This window comes from Tamandua tetradactyla, chromosome 13, assembly GCF_023851605.1.
Source record: "Tamandua tetradactyla isolate mTamTet1 chromosome 13, mTamTet1.pri, whole genome shotgun sequence".
Taxonomy (NCBI): domain Eukaryota; kingdom Metazoa; phylum Chordata; class Mammalia; order Pilosa; family Myrmecophagidae; genus Tamandua; species Tamandua tetradactyla.
In genome coordinates, this window is record NC_135339.1 from 11735420 (window position 1) to 11754946 (window position 19527).

General features: G+C 43.8%; 1 protein-coding gene across 1 annotated transcript; it reads left to right on the forward strand.

The window, feature by feature from the left end:
• Positions 1-4345: 4345 nt before the first annotated feature.
• On the forward strand, positions 4346-7981 carry LRIT2 (leucine rich repeat, Ig-like and transmembrane domains 2). Its single transcript, XM_077124450.1, has 3 exons — positions 4346-4455; positions 4649-5430; positions 7215-7981. Exons 1-3 carry the CDS (start codon positions 4346-4348, stop codon positions 7979-7981), a joined length of 1659 nt encoding a protein of 552 aa, XP_076980565.1.
• Positions 7982-19527: the final 11546 nt, after the last annotated feature.

The following is a 19527-nucleotide window of genomic DNA, read 5'->3' on the forward strand; positions in this document are numbered from 1 at the left end:
GTGACTGGAAGATGAGAAAGCCACTGCCTAATCAGGGGTCAGCAAACGTTTTCTATAAAGGGGAAAGTAAGTATTTTAGGCTCTGTTACTACTACTCGACTCTACTGACATATTACAAAAGCAACCATAAACAATATGTAAGTGAATGAACATGGATGTGTTCCAGTGAAACTTTATGTATAAAACCAGGGGAAGAGCTGGATTTGACCCACGGGCCAGAATTTGCCAACCCCTAATCTAGATTTATATTGCCATTTCTTTGTATATTGAGAGATCCAAGACTCAAATCTGATTAATATATGAGAGTAACAGGAATCTCCCCAATTAGAATTAATATAAATGTAATGGATGAAATCGGCCATCTGTTGATGTGATTAAGATGTCTCTAAATGTTTAGTTGAGCCAATTAAGAATGAATTATAATTGGCCCAAACAAGTGATATCCAGCCAATTTTCATTGAACCACTTTTGGACACAATTGAGAAACTTGAAAGCAAGAATTTAGTATATATCCAATACCGATCTAGAAAAAGAGAAAGTTTGATATGCAAGCTTTCCAGTGTATCATTAACAGCCTGCCTTGGTCTCGATGGAATGACCCCTGTGATGGTTGGGTTCTGGTGCCAACTTGGTCAAGTGATGATGCCCAGTTGTCTGGTCAGGCAGGCACTGGCCTGACCATTGCTGCAAGGATATACCGTGGCTCTTTGATGAACTGGAAGACATTAAATCATCAGTCAGTTGACTGCATCTGTGGCTCATTACATCTGCAATCAATTAAAGTGTGTCTCCCACCGAGATAATCCAATCCATTGAGGGCTTTTAAGGAAGAAGAGAGACTCTTTCACTTCTTCAGCCAGTGAGCCTCTCCTGTGGAGTCTGTCCAGACCCTTCATCTGTGCTGCCAGCTTCACATCCTGCCCTGTGATTTTGGATGCTTCCATTCCCATGGTTGCATAAGACACCTTTATAAATCTTATATTTACAGATCTCTCCTGTTGGTTCTATTTCTCTAGAGAATCCTGACTAATACAGCCCCCCAAGATGGTCAGCCTCCCAATATCCATTTGTAAACCCTCCTTTTTGTGACATGACTTCTCTGGTTTGCTCTACTGGGGAAGAATCATCCTGGTGTGGGCTCATGGGCATTCAAGTCACTGGAAAAAAACAAGTTCCTATAATAAAAAAGTAAACTGGTATCTAGTTTATATATATTAGTCTTTATATGAGTCTGATTAGCATGAATCAGTCCCTGGAAATGGAATCCACTCTGAGTGTCCTGAAAAATGAAATTTTGGCTTTCTAGTACTGAAGACCAGCCTATCCTTTGGTGATCACAGCAGGCTATCGATGTAAGCCTTATTTGGGGGTTGGTTAGCATTATGGCATCTATACCATGCCTTTATCTGACTACAGCATGGTTATATTTCTCTTGGCCAGGCAGAAGGCATAAGTGGTGTCACTGATCTGTGATCACATGTCTAAGTTGTGGGATATGAAAATGCAAACAACAGAAGTTGTGTCCTGTAATGTAGATGTGCACTATCAAAACTTTAGGCTGTGCATCAAGGGACTCTGAGCAGTGGGTTCAGAGGCCTAAAGCTGCAAATGTTAAACTGTTAGACAATTCAGTAGAGACAAAAATCAACTCGCAAGTACTCAAGTGTATTTTATATCATTTCAAGGGCGTTGCAGTCAGGATGGGTTAAGCTGATGCTGTGTGAGTCATTTTGAAATTTCAGTGACTTAACATATAAAAATGTGTTTATTGCTCACACAGAGTCTATTTAAGTCGGGGAGAAGGGTGGATGGAGGGAGGATTCTACTCCATTTATTCACTCAAGGACCCAGGCTGATGAAGGCTCCGCATCAGGAATGCCAGCGGTGGCTACAATAAATGAAAAAAAAAGTAGAGAATTATGTAGGGGGGGGGGTTCAAGAATTTCCTCTAACATTTCATTGCCAGAACTAGTCCCAGGGCCCACCTCCTTCAAGGGGGCTTGAGAATGTACCCAGGCTTCCATAGACCATGGGTAGCCAAGGGGACGCCTCAGACCTGGTCAGCAGCATATGCAGGTGTTAGGGAAGAGCACAGGCTTGAGAAAGAGGAAGGATAACACGTTTGCCTCCCAGAAGGTTGTCCAGTTCTCTGCCTGAGCTTTCCCAAAGTTACCCTAATATCAGAGAGTTAAGTGATATTTAACAGATAAGACACACACTTACTAAGATTCTGTTAAGATAAGCCAGGGAATGCCTCCCAGCAATGGTTTATGTCTATTTCATAAGCACAGAGCAACTACCTTTGAAATAGCTCCCCCATAACTCTAAAAGCCAAGTTCTCAGAGCATTCTACAGTAGAGAAGATGGAGTTGTGATATGCTCTGACTCCTCCACTTTGCTTTCAGGTTTCCTGAGTTTAGGGACCCCATTTCACTACCAAAATGACATGACCCAAGCTAACTTTGATTGCCCTAATCTCCTGCCTAAATTCTAGCAAAGCTACTCCCTATGCCCAAAGCTACTCCCTATGCCCATGTGCCAAATGAGGAAATCTGAGGCTTAGGAAGAGGAGAAAGGAGCAGTGGAGGGATGGCTTGGATGATTCCAGGGATGGCATACCAACATTACTCACAAGCTTTCAGCAAACTTCTGGAAAGTTAGGTTGAGTTGGATTCATTTATAAAGGGTGGTTAGAGGGGAAATTGGGGAAAATAGAGGACTTCTTAGGACCTGACCTTTCAGAGTGTGAGAAACAAAAGGAATTCACCAGTGATTTTTGATACCTATGGATTGAATCACATTTTTCCATGAAGTAAGTCTAACAAGTCTCTGCCAACTTCTAGGGGGCTTAGTAGCAAGAACTGCCTGTCAGAGTTGTCCACCATCAGGCTAACATCAGTCCTCACCTCCCCCAGTCCCTGGAATTGGGTTGCCTTTCGAAGGACATGACCTTGTGCATGCATTCCTCGCAGCTGAGCATGAAGTCATTCCCTGAAGGGGAATCTGGGAAACACATCCCAGATCATGCTCCCAGTTTTGGATTTTTACCTTGACATAAACTGCAGAGATCTAACCAGATTGTAGAGTTACTCTGCCTGGAAGGTCCAGGAAATGTATCCAGTCTGGGCTGTAATCAGCTTAGTGGATGACCAATTTCCTGCACTGGTCAGCTGCTAAGTGGATTTTCTTCTTTGAGGCCCATTGCTTTGTTTAATGTATATCATGAAACCTAGGGGAATCCTATGAAATGTTAATGTTCATCTAGAATTCTCCAAGTAAAACAGAAGTGTACTTTTTTTGCACCTCAACAATTGCTTGGATGGGAGGTAAATTAACATTTATTGGAGTAACCTACTGGAACTTCAGTGCTTTATTTTATATGGTATCAAAATTTCCTATAAGCACTATGCAATATCTACTAATATTCTCAGTTTACAGAGGTCAAGTGACTTTCTTAAAATAATAAAACTAGGAAGAATTAATTGGAGAGAAGACTCCACGGGATAGGGTCTATAACTGTTTTCTCATCCTTGCATTTCTTGCACCTAGCCAGTATGTGGCTTAGAGCACATGACCAATAAATATCTGTTGAATAAATGAAGAATGGAAGAGCAAGTATTTGAAACCACATCTATCTGATTTGGAAGTGTAGGTCTTTGATCATGTTTATGTGTGAAATACACTGCATTCAGGAAGATTTGTGAAATCCAGCAAAAGGAAAAATCCTTGGTTTAATCAGAAAACACAAACTTGTGTTTTAACCTCTGCCCATGATGCTTCTCTGACTCTGGTCATCCAAGCTGCAGACCTTCCATACAGTGGAGACAGGACTCTACCACTCAAGGTGTTGGGAGAGAGACCCAATGAAAGTAATGTTTGCAGACATACTTTGTCAACCATCATCTGCCTTCATTCCTAGAGAATGGTTGGAAACTCTAGGTTTCAGAAGCCAGTTGTGAATAATGAAGTGCTAGGTAAACTCTGGCCAAGCCACCCGAACCATGGTGTTCAGGATATCATTAGCTGCTTGCTTTCCAAATTTCTTTGTAAAAGACTGTGGGAAGGTAGTGCTATTCCTGAATGGGACATCTGGTTTTACAGTTTGCTTTCCAGACTCTAGAAACAAAATGTGGATTTTTTTTTTTTACCCTTTGTTAAGAGATATTGTTCCCTCTTCATGAGGTCTTATGGGGCCAGTGATCTGGGCCACAATGGACCTCAGAGCATCTAAGGGGCTTTGCTGCTGTGACCTACATCACTGTGGATTACCAGTAATAGGATTTGCCATTCAGATGCTGGGATTGTGTTTATCCAAAACTCTCAGGATAGTTTCTTACAAAGGAATATGGCTTCAATTTTTCATTCTTTCATGCTAGTTCTTGCCTTTCTAGAGGCACACACAGTTCAGCCAGCCTGTCTGCCAGGATGTACTTGTTCAAAGGAGAGTTTTGGCAGGTGCGCCATGTGGCAAGATGCCAGAGGGTGGTAGTGAATGAAATGTCTTTGGGGATGATGTGGAGTGGGAACAGGCCTGGAATTAGTGGAAAACTGGAAAATTCTCTATGAGACTCATTCTAGTTGGGTGCTAAACTTTGGTGAATGATGCCTTTCTTTTTTCACCAAAATAGGTTTAACTCTTTTATTTCAGGACTCTGCAGTGCATGTCTGTCTCTTTGGGAAATATCCTAGGGAACCTTCCTGAAGAGTTCAAGCAACTGAGAATTGGAAATTCACCCTTATTTGAACTTCCCCGAGGGTCTTTCATCAACATGAGCACCTTGGAATACCTTTGGCTTGGCTTTAACAATATCACGGTGATCCACCTGGGAGCCCTGGAGCACCTGTCGGCACTGAAAGAACTGAGACTGGAGGGGAACAAACTACGTTCAGTACCATGGACAGCGTTCAGAGCCACCCCTCTCTTGAGGGTCTTGGATCTTAAACATAACCGGATTGATGTGCTTCCTGAGCTGGCTCTTCGGTTCTTGGTCAACTTGACCTACCTTGACCTATCCTCCAATAGGTTTACAGTTGTATCGAAGAGCGTCTTCTTGAGCTGGCTTGCCTACCGGAAACTACGGCAGCCTGGCTGTGGGGCTGAGGTTCTCTCTAGCCTGGTGCTGGCACTGCACAACAATCCCTGGGTCTGTGACTGTCGCCTGCGGGGACTGGTCCAGTTTGTCAAATCCATCAGCCTCCCAGTCATCCTGGTGAATTCCTACCTGATGTGCTGGGGTCCTCCTTCCAAGGCAGGGCAGCTTTTTCATGAAGCTGAGCTCAGTGCATGCATAAAACCACTTATCTCAATCCCCAGTGCCAATGTCACTATCCGGGCAGGGCAGAATGTGACCCTGCGATGCCAGGCACAAGCCAGCCCTTCACCAACCATTGAATGGACTTATCCCCTGAGCACTTGGAGGGAATTTGATGGTAAGTCACATGCATGCTTCTGGCTTAGCTGGGGGAATGGGGAATGCTGCAAAAGAGTGGCTCTAAACTAGGTCAGTCATGAAGGAAGGGTGTGGTTAAGACTAGGTTAAACTGGAATTATAGTCACCAGAACAGAAAATGTTCCAAAAGAGCTTTCTGCTATAGGCATTATTTTAAATAGTTGTGTACAGATCTCTGTAGGACATATATACTGTAGGACATATATGTAAATACATATGTAGTGCCTGGTTTAACACATTGTATGAATATTTCAGGTTTGCATATCAGCAAATGTTCATTGGTAGGTGCCTAAATGAATTGTATTTTTAAATAATAGATTTTCACACAAGAGCTTGTAATTTATCCATTTCCAAGACTTGTCTGAGGAGAGGAATCACCTGGGTGCTTGTTTGAAATCAAGTTTTCAGGCCCTTGCTCTTGAGTTTTAGATTCCATGAGTCTTTGGGAAGGCCTGAGACTATGCATTTTAATGCATGCCTCCCATCTTCCTCTTTCCCCCCAGATAATTCTTAAACAAAGAGAAAAAGTTAAGCAGTCAAGCTAGTGCCTGCATTTTTCCCTTTCCACCACTGTGGTGACCAGACCTCACCAACTTAAGGTTGGAATACTGGGGCAGGGAGAGCAGAAGACCTGGAATTCAAATCTTTCCCTCTGCTCCTGGAGCCCTGAACTCTATTTCTGTACCTTAGCTGGAGACACCTTTAATGCCACCCCGGTGTGTTGGGGAATGTCACAAAGCCATGGATGACCTCCCTGGGATTATCTCGATAGCCAGAAGAGCTTCTGTGGATTTCTGCACTTTCTGTGTGCTCTGTCTTGAAGATAACTAGAAAACTATGAACAAAAATTAGGAAATTCAGTCAGTCATCCAGATATTTGTTTTCCATAGCAGTGAACATCTGGATGGCTCTAAAAATACCTAATTAATGACTTTTTTCCCCACTTTCTCCATCATCTTGATCATACTTCATTGGCTTGAGGTTAACTTCCAATAAAGGAGAAATACAGGATTTATTGTCCTAGGCTCTTTGAAAACAGTGAAATGCAGATATTGTCTTTTGTGACAATCCATAGTCACTCTCTTTGGCACTGGGTTAGATCTGTTCTTTCAGTAATAATAACAACTAGCACTTACTGAGCTCTTAGTGTGTTCCAGGCACTGTTCTAAATGCTTTTGCATGTATCAGTTCATCTCCTCCTCTTAACAACTTATGAGGTGGTTAGCATTATTTTCCCATTTTATAGATAAGAAAAATTAAGGCAAAGAGAAGCCAAGAAATTTGCCTGAGATCATCTCTTTAGTAAGGGGGCTAGAACCTAGTGTCTCACTCTAGGTTCTGAACCACTCAATATCCAGGAGGTAAGAGGGCATGTATTGAAGCTCACAATATCACAAAACCACACAGCCATGAAAAATTTCCTGAAAATTGTGCTGGTGGGCTAAGCAAGGCCAAGGCAGTGTGGTGGGGGCAGCTAGTGAAGCTAAAGGCATGTGACCTTCATAGGCAGGAGAACTGGCTTGCATGTCAAGTGCAGCCTCTGAACCATGCTCGTTGTGGGTGAGCTGATGAATCACTCCATTTCCCAACTTCCTATGTATAAAAAGTGGGCACTTACTCAGATGACTGGCATAGCAATACCTGGCACCACATAAGTGCTTAATAAGAGGTCACCCACCATATTTGAACAAAAATTTGGTATTGCTGGACACTCTGCAGCTACTGGGGAAAGGCACTGCTGGTTTTTCTCTTCTTTCCACCCAGTGTTGACCTCTGCTCCTGCGGAAGACGCTGTCCTATCAGAGCTGGTCATACCTGCTGCCCACCTGGCAGACCGGGGCAATTACACCTGCGTGGCCTCCAACTCCATTGGCAGGAGCAGCCTTGTCATCTCCCTCCATGTCCAGCTTGCTTCCCAATCTCTCTCTGTCCCCTGGGAGGGCGACACCTACATTGACCTAAGGGTTGCCAGGCACACGGCACGGGGAATCCTGCTGGAGTGGTTTGCAGAGGCTGACAACCCTGAGAAGCGGTGGTTCACCCTCTCCTTTGCATCTGAGGAGGCTGTCAGGAAGGAGGTGGTCCACTTTGGCCCTGGAATCAACACGTATGCCCTAGAGGACCTACTCCCTGGCACAAAATACAAGGCCTGCCTCAGCCCGGAGGGTCAGGCCCCAGGCCGGGGCCAGTGTGTGGTCTTTGTGACGGGCAGGGACCATGGTAGGCTGGAAGAGCTGGAGGGCCGAGAGCGCCTGCTCCACATCACAGTGGTCCTGTGCGCTGTGCTGCTGGCTGTGGCCGTGGGCACGTACTCCTGGGTGGCCCAGGCCCTCTGCAGCTGCCGGTGGTGGACACTGAGCTGCTGTCTGCATTGCAGGAAAGCCCCAAGGTGTCCCCATGCAGCCCCATGGCAGAGGGACAGCTCCTTGAGAAGCGAGACAGCTGTGTGTGAGGATGTCCCAGGGCACAGAGCCTCTGATGGGGAACAGGACAAAGACGGAGAGGAGCTGGTGTGGGACTCTGGCTCTTGAAGCCAACCCTCCATGGCAGCTCATCTTGGGGAAACCTGTTCATTCAACAGATCTTTATCCAGCAGCTGTGCTCCAGGCACCTAGATGCAGGGGGTCTAACAGTGAGTAAGGGAAGCAAAGACCTTGTCTTCATGGGGCTAATGTCAATGGAGCTCTGTGCTGTCAATCATTTTATTACACGCAGTGACCGGAAATTAATAAATGCCACTCTTTCCATATACACTGTATAAAATTAGTACTTTATTATTTTGAAGTTAATATTTCATAATTTAAATTAGTATTAAAATTGACATATCACATGCCTGATCCCAGTGGAGGAAGGTAGAATTTTACCCCTTTGCACAGAAGAAGGAATCGTAGTCCAGAAAGTTACAATGACCTGCTAACTTCGCCTTCTGGCAGGCAACAGGGAAGCCCCTTCAAAAGAGGGTCTAGCTGCATTTCCTTAAATGCCTGCTCTGCAGTATTCTTGCATCTCCCATTACTGTCAAGTGTCATTCTCTCTCTGACGGGCTGTAATGGATTGAATCGTGTCTCCTTCAAAGCTCTGGTCAAGCCCCAGACCCTGGTCCTATGGATGGGAGCTCATTTGTAAATAGGATCTTTGATGATGGTATTAGTTAAACCAAATCCAGGTGAGCCTTCGTCCAATAGGACTGGAATTTTCATAAGCAGGGGAAATTTGGACACAGGAGGAGGAGACAGATTGTCTGCAAGCCACCACCAGAATGCTACAGACTTCAGAGAAAGCACGACACCTTGGTTTTAGACCTCCTGCCTCCAAAACTGACAGACAAGAAATTCCTGCCTTTTGAGCCAACTAGTCCATGGTACTTGGCTATGGCGGCCCAGGCACACAAACTCCTAATGAGACCCTCTCAGTTTGATGCTCCAAAGAGCTGCCTGGTGGGTGCTGAGCTCCTCTGTGTCCGGGCAGCCTGGGCACCTGCCTTCAAGCTGAGGAGGGGCTTGGCTGCCACCCAGCACTCAGGCCCTGGAAAGCAGAGCTACAGGAGCCACATCCAGAAAAAATGAAACTATATAAAATCACATCTCTCTCTATTTGTTCCTCAAAGAGGAGGCCATGCAGTCTGCTCTGCTCCCAGTCCCATGAGACAGTGAGCTTCTTTGGGCATATTTGTCCAGCCCTGAGTTGCCAGCCTCTGAGTGCTGAGCAGGACAAATGTTATATGAATGAGGGAATAATCCCACCCCTTGCCCTAGAAAATGTTCCAAGTCCTTCCATAAAATCCGAGAGAGGTGGTTGCTTCCTCTAAGTGGGGCTCATATGGGGCGGGTGGGGGACCCCTTGCTAGCCTAGAGAAAGCACCTCGTCTCTCTGAGCAGCCCTGCTGGTGAAGAACTTTCCTAGGATTTATACTCACCTCTTCTTGAAGTGTCACCCGCTGGCCAGACAGTAAAACCCTGGAGGATAAAAGTAGAAGCTCTTCTCCTTATGACATCCCCAAGATTCTTCTTTCCCAGTTGTCTTACCAATTCCTACTCATCTTTCTAGATCCATCTATAGTATAGTGAGCCCTTGGGGGCTGTGTTAGTTAGATTCAGTTGTCAACTTGGCCAGGTGAGCATACCTAGTTCTGTTGCTGCGGACACAAGCCAATGGTACGTGAACCTCATCTGTTGCTAATTACATCTGCAGTCGGCTAGGAGGCGTGTCTGCTGCAATGAGTGACATTTGACTTAATTGGCTGGTGCTTAAATGAGAGATCACAACGTAGCACAGCTAAGCAGCTCGGCATTCCTCATCTCAGCACTCTGCAGCTCAGCCCAGGCCTTTGGAGATGCAGAAAGAAGTCACCCTGGGGAAAGTTGTTGGAACCCAGGGGCCTGGAGAGAAGACCAGCAGAGATCACCCTGTGCCTTCCCACATAAGAAAGAGCCTCAGTGGAAAGTTAGCTGCCTTTCCTCTGAAGAACCAACAAAATAAATCCCCTTTTATTAAAAGCCAATCCATCTCTGGTGTGTTGCATTCTGGCAGCTAGCAAACTAGAACAGAGTGCAAGGGTAGTTTAGTGGTAGAATTCTCACCTGCCATGCAGGAGACCCGAGTTCGATTCCCAGCCCATGCACTTCCCAAAACAAGCAAGCAAGCAAGCAAACAAACAAAATTCAACAAATAACAAATGGTGCTGCAATAACGGCATACTCACAAGGAAAAAGAATGAAATGTGTCATGGTTAGGGACAGGTGTCAACTTGGCCAAGTTGTGGTACCTGTTCATCTGATTGGGCAAGTGCTGGCCTGTCTGTTGCAATGAGGACATTTCACAGGATTAGGTCACGATCACGTCAGCTACATCCACAGCTGATTCCATTTGTAATCAGCCAAAGGGGAGTGTCTTCTGCAATTAGTGATGCTAAATCCAATCCTGAGAAGCCTTTTAAGGAGGACTCAGAGGAGACAGGCCCCATTCCTGCTTTGGCTGGTGAGCCTCTCCTGTGGAGTTCATCCAGGCCATCCATTGGAGTCATCGGCTTCGCAGCCTGCCCTGTGGATTTTGGACTCTGCGTTCCTACGGTCACGTGAGACACTTTCATAAATTTTATATTTGCAAGTGTTCCCTGTTGATTCTGTTTCTCTAGAGAACCCTAACTAATACAAAATGTGACCCCCACCATACAGCATACCAAAAAAAAGTTGAAGGCAGCTCTTCTATTCAGAGCAACCATTCTCTCAGTTCATCGCATTCTCACTGATTTTTGTCTGAATGCTAGAAGAAAAAAACCTTTTGTATTATAGAAATTTTCATTCATAACAAAAGTATGATAATGAACCATTTAGGTCAGCTTCAACAATGTTAACATATTTCAGCCTTCTTTCATCAATGCTTGTGCTGACTTTATTATTATTTTTTAAGCAGGAGTGTTTTAAAGTGAATATGGCGCTTTACATCAGTGGATCTGTAAATGTTTTAGTTTCCTCTTGAACAGATAAAGAGTTTTTTTTTTTTAAAAAAAGACAGTCACAATTTCATGATTACAGCTAAGAGCCTGCATTTTAAAATTACGTACACACATATGTATAAACAAAGACATAATGCAGCAGATTATTCATGAGAAATTCTCATGATAAATTCTTGAAGAAAAGTGGATGGAGTGAGGAAAGAACTTGTATTTCTGTTTTTCGTGTTTCCTCCACAGAATCAAGAGAACACTGAGGCCCAGAAGTTGCTGCGTGGCACAGCAATCCTCAAGTGCCCGGGGCTACCGTGAAAGTGGGAGTGGACGTTCCTGTCTCTACTTGTGGCAAAGGAAGTTTGGTGATGCAGGGAATAGGGGGAGCTGGAGGAGAGAAGGGCCATAGAAGGTGGGAAGCAGATGCAGTGAGTGTGGAAATTTAGGGAGAAGGAACAATGCCTAGAGAGGATTTCCGGGAAGCTGATCGTTTGTTTTGTTTGTTGGTTTGGTTTTTTATTGTACAATGTAACATATATACAAAACAAAGAAAGAACAAAGCAATAATTTTCAAAGCACACGTCAACAAGTAGTCACAGAACAGATCCCAGAGTTTGTCATGGGCTACCATTCCACCATCTCAGATTTTTCCTCTAGCCACTCCAAAACACTGGAGGTTAGAAGGAATATTAATATAGTGATTCAGCAACCATACTCATTTGTTAAATCCCATTTTCTCATTATACCTCTTCCTTCACCTTTAATCCTTCTCCCAGTCTATAGGGATCTTTGGGTAATGCCCATTCTGACTTTTTGATGTTGAGAAGGAGTGTCCACACTAAAAGGCAGAGGGATGAAATTGATTGGTAATCTTGGAGACCCTGGTCCTTCTGAATTTCAGGATTTAATTGACCTAGAAACCCTCTGGGGATTATATGTTCCAGGAAGGCAAACTTGGTACATGACCTCCCCTTATGTGGGACATGACTCCTGGGGTATAACTCTTCCTGGTAATATGGGGCAGAAATTCCAGGAAGAGCCAGGAACTGGCACAAGGGATTGAGAAAACCTTCTTTACCAAAAGAGGTGTTCTGGTTTGCTAGCTGCCGGAATGCAATATACCAGAAACAGAATGGCTTTTTAAAGGGGAATTTAACAAGTTGCTTACAGTTCTAAGGCTCAGAAAATGTCCTAGTTAAAACAAGTCTATAGAAATGTCCAATAAAAGGCATCCATGGAAAGATACCTTGGTTCAAGAAGGCCGATGAAGTTCAGGGTTTCTCTCTCAAGTGAGAAGGCACATGGTGAACACAATCAGAGTTTCTTTCTCATCTGGAAGGGCACATGGCGAACTAGGAGTCATCTGCTAGCTTCTTCTCCTGGCTTCCTGTTTCATGAAGATCCCCAGAAGACATTTTCCTTCTTCATCTCCAGAGGTCGCTGGCTGGTGGACTCAGCTTCTCATGGCTATATGTTTCTGCTCTGCTCTCTCTGGATCTCCTTCATTCTCCAAATGTTTCCTTTTTTATAGGACTCCAGAAACTTATCAAGACCCACCCAAATGGGTGGAGACATGTCATCACCTAATCCAGTTTAACGACCATTCTTGATTAAATCACATCTCCAGGGAGATGATTTAATTACAGATTCAAACATGCAGTATTGAATAGGGATTATTCTGCCTTTACGAAATGGGATTTTGTTTAAAACAAAATCATACATCCTTTCAAACCAGCGCAAAGGGGAAGAGAGAAAAGAGACAAAATAAAGTTTTAGTGGCTGAGAGTTTCAAACAGAGTTGAGAGGTTATCCTGGAGGTTATTCTTATGCAATAAATTGATATCTCTTTTTAGTTTATGGTGTATTGGAGTGGCTAGAGGGAAGTACCTGAGCTGTGTTCCAGTAGCCTTGATTCTTGAAGATGATTGTCTAAAGATATAGCTTCTATAGTGTGATATGTGATTGTGAAAATCCTCTGTCTGTTGTTTCTTTTATCCAGGGTATGGACAGGTGAGTAAAAAAAAATGTATAAATAATAAATAAATATTTTTATTATTTATAAAAATAATAATATAGAGGGTAAAATAAATTGGATAGATGGAAATATTAGTGGTCAATGAGAGGGAGGGGTAAAGGATAGGGTATGTATGAGTTTCTTCTTTTTTCTTTTTATTTCTTTTTCTGGAGTGATACAAATGTTCTAAAAAATGATCATGGTGAAGAATACAGAACTATGTGATGATATTATGAGCCACTGATTGCACACCATGTATGGAATGTATGTGTGCAAAGATTTATCAATAAAAGTATTGAAACAAAATTTACTGCATGACACCTTTATAGAGCTTCAGTTTAGAGCCTTAGGTGTTCCTAAGAGTCAACTGGAATGACACTGTTTGGGGTTTAGCAAACCATGGCAATTAGGACAATCTAACTGAAGCTTGCAAAGAACAGCCTCCGGAATAACCTCTTGGCTCCATCTGATCTCTCCTGGCCACTGATGCCTATTTTATTACACTTCTTTTGCCCCTTTTGGCCAGGAAAGCATTGTCGATCTCAAGGTGCCAGGGCTAGACTCATTCCCAGGAGTCATATCCCACTTTGTCAAGGAGATTTTCACCCCTGAATGGCTTGTATCACATGGGGGAGGGCAATGATTTCCTTGCAGATTTGGGCACAGAGAGAGAGAGGCCACATCTGAGCAACAAAGAGGCTTCCTGGAATCAACTTTTAGGGATGATAGTTTTTTAAGACCCTTGGGCTGCACCTTAAAAACAAATCCTATAGTAAAGGCTTACAGATGATCTGCTCTCACAGAGCTCCCATCCTGCCACCTGTGACCCAAGTGCTGCACCACCTGGCCTTTGATGGTTAGGTTCTGATGTCAACTTGGTCAAGTGATTATGCTCAATTGTCTGGTCAGTCAAGCACTGGCCTGACCATTGCTGCAAGGATATTTTGTGGATGTTGACAAACAGAAGGCTGGTGTATTAAATCATCAGTCAGTTGATTGCATCTGTGACTGATTACATCTGTGATCACTAAGGCATGTCCCCCACAAAGAGATAATCCAAACAGTTGCAGGCTTTTATGGAAGAAGAGAGACTCTTTCATTGTTTCTTCAGTCAGCAAGCTTCTCCTGTGGAGTTCATCCAGACCCTTCATCAGAGCTGCCAGCTTCACAGCCTGCCCTGAGGATTTTGGATGCTTCCATCCCCACAGTTGCATAAGACACCTTTATAAATATATTTACAGATCTCTCCCATTGGTTCTGTTTCTCTCAAGAGTCCTGACTAACACATGGCCCATTTCCCCTCCAGGACGGAAGCCTGAATCCTGGGTCATCTTCAGCATTCTGCCCTCGAGGGATGCAGGAGTATTTACTTTGAATACACTTAATTCCATTATCTAAGAAGTGGATGAAATGGAAAGGTTTCCAGTTTCCTCATGTCCCAGGGGAGAAAATAGAAGATCAAAGAACTTGGAAGAAGGAAGTTAGTTAAAGGCTTACTACACTGTTTCTCAAACTTTTTGACCTTGGTGATTTAGATCAGAGTGGTTGGGAGGTGCTGCAATAACCCATCATGGAATGTGAATGCATTAGTTAGGGTTCTCTAGAGAAACAAAATCAACAGGGAACACTTACAAATATAATATTTATAAAAGGGTCTCATGTGACCGCAGGAATGCAGAGTCCAAAATCTGCAGGGCAGGCTGTGAAGCCGATGATTCCGATGGAGGGTCTGGACGAATTCCACAGGAGAAGCTTGCTGGCCGAAGCAGGAAGAGAGCCTGTCTCCTCTGAATCCTCCTTAAAAGGCTTCCAGTGATTAGACTGAGCATCACTCATTGCAGAAGACACTCCCCTTGGCTGTTTACAAATGGAATCAGCTGTGGATGCAGGGGACATGATCATGATCTAATTCTCTGAAATGTCCTCATTGCAACACACAGGCCAGCACTTGCCCAACCAGACAAACAGGTACCACCACTTGGCCAAGTTGGCACATGAAGCTGACCATGACAGTCCACCCCTTGTCAACTTGGTAGCTATATATATATCACCTTAAACCATACCTAATTTCTAAATAAAAAACATTAAAACACACATTTTTTCTTTCACCCAACAATACTTAACTGTTCTGCATTTAACTGGAAACATAGTAACTCTCTCCAGTGTAGGGTGCAAGTCCTTGGGTAATATTCATTCTTGAACTTGATATCTTACAAGTTAAATAGTATAACAGGAACAAAACAGTATCACAGTCCTCATTTCTGTAACTGATCACGTGGTGGTAGTTCATATTTATCACTACCTTCTTCCACTACCCATTCCATGTTCCTTTTATACTTAGCAAGCACTTCAACTGGCTGTGGTTCTTTGCCTGGTGGGGTGACCCAAACCTTCATTCCTGAAGTTTCAGACCCATTGGTAGTCCTGGCTGGATTGGGTTGTTGCAGTTTTCCATTGATTTTAATCACAGGGCATGGTAGTACTAAAAGACCCCCTAGGGGATCTCCTATGTTTCAAGAAAATTCTTCTTTAACTCCATTATATAGGTGCAGTCTTACTTTCCCCTGATAGTCAGGGTCAATCACCCCAGACAATAATGCAGTCCTCTTCTTGGCTTGTTGATCCAGGGGCATGAGTAGCCCAAAGTGACCAGGTGGCAGCCTTAGATTCCAGTTCAATGGAATCATTGTTGTTTCTCCTAGTGGAAGCACTCTGTCTTTTGGAACTAAAACTGGTAGACCAGCAGAGCTCAGGGTCGCAGGGATAGGAAGCAAAAATTTTCTTAGTGGATCACTAGGGGTAATAGTGAGTGGTGCCACTCCCATTTCCATCCCTTGGTTCCTGGACCCTTGGATCCTGGCTATGGGAGAAACAGCACCGTACAGCGGATGCTGATTCAGAGCATATACAGCTTCCTGGAGAACATTACCCCAGCCTTTCAAGGTATTGCCAACTAGTTGGCATCGTAATTGAGTTTTCAAAAGGCCATTCCACTGTTCTATCAATCCAGCTGCTTTTGGATGATGGGGAACATGGTAAGACCAGAGAATTCCATGAGCATGTGCCCATTCCCACACTTCATTTGCTATGAAGTGTGCTCCTTGATCAGAACCAATGCTATGTGGAATACCATGATGATGGATAAGGCATTCTGTAAGCCCACGGATGGTAGTTTTGGCAGAAGCATTGCGTGCAGGGAAAGCAAACTCATATCCAGAGTATGTGTCTGTTACAGTTAGAACAAATTGCTACCCCTTCCATTAAGGGAGTGGGCCAATGTAATCAACCTGCCACCAGGTAGCTAGCTGGTCACCTTGGGGAATGGTGCCATATTGGGGGCTGAGTGTGGGTCTCTGCTACTGGCAGATTGGGGGCACTCAGCAGTGGCTGTAGCCAAGTCAGCCATGGTAAGTGGAAGTCCATGTTGCTGAGCCCATGCATAACCTCCATCCCTACCACCATGACCACTTTGTTCATGAGCCCGTTGGGCAATGACAGGAGTCGCTGGGGAAAGAGGCTGATTGGTATCCATGGAACAGGTCATCTTATCCATTTGATTATTAAAACCTCCCTCTGCTGAAGTCATCCTGTGTTGCGCATTCACATGGGATACAAATATGTTCATGTTTTTAGCCCACTCAGAAAGGTCTATCCACATACTTCATCCCCAGGCCTCTTTGTCACCAATTTTCCAATTATGGTCTTTCCAAGACCCTGACCATCCAGCCAAACCATTAGCAACAGCCCATGAGTCAGTATAGAAATGCACCTCTGGCCAGTTTTCCTTCCAAGCAAAATGAACAACCAGGTGCACTGCTTGAAGTTCTGCCCACTGGGAGGATTTCCCCTCACCACTATCCTTCAAAGACACTCCAGAATAGGATTGTAGTGCTGTAGCTGTCCACTTTTGGGTGGTACCTGCATATTGTGCTGAACTATCTGTAAACCAGGCCCAAGTTTTCTCTTTCTCAGTCAATTCACTGTAAGAAACTCCCCAAGAGGCCATAGCTCTGGTCTGGGAAAGAGAAGGTAATGTGGTAGAAGTGGAGACCATGGGCATTTGCGCCACTTCTTTTTTTTTTTATTGCTTTTTTTTATTAATTAAAAAAATTAACTAACACAACATTTAGAAATCATTCCATTCTACATATACAATCAGTAATTCTTCATATCGTCACATAGATGCATATTCATCATTTCTTAGTACATTTGCATCGATTCAGAAAAAGAAATAGAAAAACAACAGAAAAAGAAATAAAACAATAGTAGAGAGAAAAAAAACTATACCTCAGATGCAGCTTCATTCAGTGTTTTAACATAATTACATTACAATTAGGTATTATTGTGCTGTCCATTTCTGAGTTTTTGTATCCAGTCCTGTTGCACAGTCTGTATCCCTTCAGCTCCAATTACCCATTATCTTACCCTATTTCTATCTCCTGATGGTCTCTGTTACCAATGACATATTCCAAGTTTATTCTCTAATGTCGGTTCACATCAGTGGGACCATACAGTATTTGTCCTTTAGTTTTTGGCTAGTCTTACTCAGCATAATGTTCTCTAGGTCCATCCATGTTATTACATGCTTCATAAGTTTATTTTGTCTTAAAGCTGCATAATATTCCATCGTATGTATATGCCACAGTTTGTTTAGCCACTCGTCTGTTGATGGACATTTTGGCTGTTTCCATCTCTTTGCAATTGTAAATAATGCTGCTATAAACATTGGTGTGATTTGCGCCACTTCTTCATGTAACTTACTTGTGCCTTCAGGACCTGCTCTGGCCCTATCTCATATATACCACTTCCATTTTACAATAGAGTGCTGCTGCACATGCTCAACTTTATGGCTTGGTGGGTCAGACAACACCCAACTCATGACAGGCAACTCAGGTCTCATGGTAACTTGATGGCCCATGGTTTAACATTCAGTTTCTACTAAAGCCCAGTAGCAGGCCAAAAAGTGTTTCTCAAAAGGAGAGTAGTTATCTGCAGCAGATCGTAAGGCTTTGCTCCAAAATCCTAAGGGTCTGTGTTGTGATTCTCCTATAGGGGCCTGCCAAAGGCTCCAGACAGCATCTCTATTTGCCACTGACACTTCCAGCACCATTGGATCGGCTGGATCATATGGCTCAAGTGGCAGAGCAGCTTGTACAGCAGCCTGGACCTGTCGCAGAGCCTCCTCTTGTTCAGGTCCCCACTCAAAGCTAACAGGTTTTCTGGTCACTCAGTAAATGGGCTGGAGTAACACACCCAAATGAAGAATATGTTGTCGCCAAAGTCCAAAGAGACCAACTAGGCATTGTGCCTCTTTTTTGGTCATAGGAGGGGCCAGATGCAGCAACTTATCCTTCACCTTAGAAGGGATATCCCGACATGCCCCACACCACTGGGCACCTAGAAATTTCACTGAGGTGGAAGGCCCCTGTGTTTTTATTGGATTTATCTCCCATCCTCTGACATGCAAATGCCTTACCAGTAAATCTGGAGTAGTTTCTACTTCTTGCTCACTACATCCAATCAACATGGTATCATCAATATAATGGACCAGTGTGATGTCTTCTGGGAGAGAGAAACGATCAGCATCCCTGCAGACAAGATTATGACATAGGGCTGGAGAGTTGATATACCCCTGAGGAAGGACAGTGAAAGTATATTGCTGACCTTTCTAGATGAAAGCAAACTGTTTCTGGTGGTCCTTACTAATAGCTATTGAGAAAAAAGCATTTGCCAGATCAATAGCTGCATACCAGGTACCAGGGGATGTATTGATTTGCTCAAGCAATGATACCGTATCTGGAACAGCAGCTGCAATTGGAGTTACCACCTGATTGAGCTTACAATAATCCACTATCATCCTCCAAGACCCGTCTGTTTTCTGCACATGCCAAATAGGAGAGTTAAATGGGGATGTAGTGGGAATCAACACCCCTGCATCCTTCGAGTCCTTAAGAGTGGCAGTAATCTCTGCAATCCCTCCAGTAATCCAGTATTGCTTCTGATTTACTATTTTGTTGGGTAGGGGCAGTTCTAGTGGCTTCCACTTGGCCTTTTCCACCATAATAGCCCTCACTGCATGAGTTAGAGAGCCAATATGGGGATTCTGCTAGTTGCTCAGTATGTCTATACCAATTATACATTCTGGAACTTGGGAAATAATTACAGAATGGGTCTGGGGGCCAACTGGACCCACTGTGAGATGGACCTGAGCTAAAACTCCATTGATCATCTGGCTTCCATACGCCCCCACTCTGACTGGTGGTCCAGAGTGATGTTTTGGATCTCCTAGAATTAATGTCACTTCTGAACCAGTGTCTAATAATCCCAGAAATATCTGATCATTTCCTTTTCCCCAATGCACAGTTACCCTGGTAAAAGGCTGTCAGTCTCCTTGGGGAAGGCTTGGAGGAAGATTAACAGTATAAATATGTGGCAGTGTAACAGGGTTCTCCCCCAAAGGGACCTGGCCTCCCCTTCATTCAAGGGGCTCTGAGTCTGTAAACTGTCTCAAGTCTGGGATTAAGGGGCCCTGATTCTGTGTTTTTGTAATTCAGGTTAGACTTCTGTTCACTTGACCTAGAACTCTCTTGTTTATACAGCTCAAACAAGAATTAGTA